Source organism: Ammodytes marinus (genome assembly GCF_949987685.1).
Source record: "Ammodytes marinus genome assembly, chromosome: 8".
In the NCBI taxonomy this organism is placed as follows: Eukaryota; Metazoa; Chordata; class Actinopteri; order Uranoscopiformes; family Ammodytidae; genus Ammodytes; species Ammodytes marinus.
The window spans coordinates 1207629-1210128 of NC_137212.1; the positions used below are offsets into that span (position 1 = coordinate 1207629).

Here is a 2500-nt window from a genome sequence, read left to right on the forward strand (position 1 = left end):
AGTCTTCGGTCTCAATGGGATTTACCTGTAGCTTGGCATTCCCAGACCTGCCACTAGGCGCTGGCAAATTAAATTTGCTGCGCGTGTTGGTCTGGACACGCTCCGTTGAAGCTTTATCAAGAAAACCAGAAATCTGGCGGGCGCGCCAGAGCCCCTTGTATGGTGCTCTGGGGAGGACGTAACCGGATGACGACAGTGACGTGCATGCGACGTCGAAGCCGTTGCTGTGTCTGAAATCGCACACTTAGGTAAGTGCACTTACATTGAGTGCACTTTATTATCCCTACAGTACACTTACTTATAGACGCAGTGCTCTCATTATTACAGTGCACTGTCCAAACTGCCGTCGCGCACCTACCGGAAATGACTTTGCATTTTGACGGTTCTTCTTCAGTGGTATTTTTTTCTGCTTGCGTTACCGATAGCCAAAACAGGCACATTAGTCGCGGAAAAACAAAACAATGTGTAATTTAACTTTTGTAGAGCGCGTCCGTCTCCACAGTTGCTTCAAGCTCCTCTATTTTGATTTTAATGTCCCGTCCTCTCCGTTACATAGGCAAGATGGCGGCCGTTGAGTGTGGAAAGTGTCCATCGCTCCACACTCAAGTTTTAGACCGTTTTGAGTGCACGGCCGAGGAACTTACAGTGCACTGCATTTTGGCACACTCTCCGGTTTTGCGCAAAGTGCACTCAAAAAAGTAAGTGTAAGTACAGAAGTGCGCGATTTCAGACACAGCACATCAAAGATAACTGCGGATATGTTGTGTGAGTTTGAGACTGCTTTGGCCTCGACCCTTAACGATGTGGAAGACGGCACTCAAATCTTTCATTAGCAAGTAAGTGGAATGTTCTATTTTGCCGACCGACAACGGCAAACGTTTAATTTAACAGTTTAACAGCTGTTCGCTAAACGAACGTCACCTTGTGCATCGCTCTGATTGGTTGTAGTGCTATCCAACTGCGTGCAGTGGCATTTGAAATGCACGAGTAGGAGCCGCCCCTTGAGTTGGAAATTACTATTGATCGTGGCCAGACCCTCTATCGTTCAAGATATCAGGGTCTGGATTTCCAGGCTAATTTACCTGTAGAAATAAAGGTTAAAAAAATAAAAATAAAAAGTTACCTGATAGTCCAGTATGCTGAAGCCCAGTCCCCTGTCAGTGCGTTTCTCTAGTTCTACTGTCTGAATGTCTGCAGACCACAGAGCCAGTTCATCCTCCTCCCCAGAAGAAGAGTCCACTTCCTGGTTCACGGCACGTGTCACTGCCTGTCTGTGAATAGGTGAATCCTGAGAGAGACAGAGAGAGACAGAGAGAGAGAGAGAGAGAGGGAGGGGGAGGGAGAGAGACAGAGAGAGAGAGAGAGAGAGAGAAAGACAGAGAGAAAGACAGAGAGATAGAGAGAGAGAGACAGAGAGAAAGAGAGGGGGAGGTGGAGAGAGAGAGAGGGAAAGAGAGAGAGAGAGAGAGAGAGAGGGGGAGGTGGAGAGAGAGAGAGAGGGAGGGGGAGAGAGAGAGAGGGAGAGAGGGGAGAGAGAGAATCTTGTTCAACCGATTTTGCTCATTTTCAAAAAGCGTGTATATCTGAGGGGGGGTTAAAGATTTAACAAACACGTGTGTAAGTGTGAGAGTGAGAGTGTGTGTGTTTGTGTGTGTGTGTGTGTGTGTGTATGTGTGTGTGTTTGTGTGCGCGTGTGTGTGTGTGTGTGTGTGTGTGTCTGTCTGTCTGTGTGCGTGTCTGTCTGTCTGTCTGTCTGTCTGTCTGTCTGTCTGTCTGCGTGTCTGTCTGTGTGTCTGTCTGTCTGTGTGTCTGTCTGTGTGTCTGTCTGTCTGTGTGTGTCTGTGTGCGTGTGTGTGTGTGTGTGTGTGTCTCTTACCTCTCTCTCCTCCTGTTGTTCAGTGAAGCTCTCTCTCACTTCAGTCTGTCTGCACAGCATCGAAGACAACTTCAACTCAATCTGACACACACACACACACACACACACACACACACACACACACACACACACACACACACACACACACACACACACACACACACACACACACACACACACACACACACACACACACACACACACACACACACACACACACACACACACACACACACACACACACACCAATAAAAAAAATTAACACTTCAAAAAAAAGAATGGTGCACTTGTGGTTTAGTGGTTAGAGTCTCAGTCCTCTTCACAGCAGACAGATCCTGGGTCAGTTTCTTGTGTATATCCCAGGTCAGTATTCTGTGTGTGTTTATGTGTGTGTGTGTGTGTGTGTGTGTGTGTGTGTGTGTGTGTGTGTGTGTGTGTGTGTTTATGTGTGTGTGTTTATGTGTGTGTGTGTGTGTGTGAGTGATTGGATTTCGAAAACAAACACTGAAGTCCTCACCTCCTCCACACTGGGTTGTCTCTGTCTGTCTGTCTGTCTGTCTGTCTGTCTGTCTGTCTGTCTGTCTGTCTGTCTGTCTGTCTGTCTGTCTCCGATCCTAAATGTCT

At 47.4% G+C, this 2500-nt stretch overlaps 1 protein-coding gene across 1 annotated transcript in view; it reads right to left on the bottom strand.

The window, feature by feature from the left end:
* LOC307253879 (inaD-like protein) overlaps positions 1-2500 on the bottom strand; it is a 74110-nt gene that overhangs the window by 26026 nt on the left and 45584 nt on the right. Inside the window, exons 20-21 of the mRNA XM_080032097.1 lie at positions 1877-1957; positions 1124-1288 (exon numbers count right to left, since the gene is read on the bottom strand). Coding sequence (XP_079888223.1) covers positions 1124-1288; positions 1877-1957 — 246 coding nt within the window. The remainder of the gene's footprint in view (positions 1-1123; positions 1289-1876; positions 1958-2500) is intronic.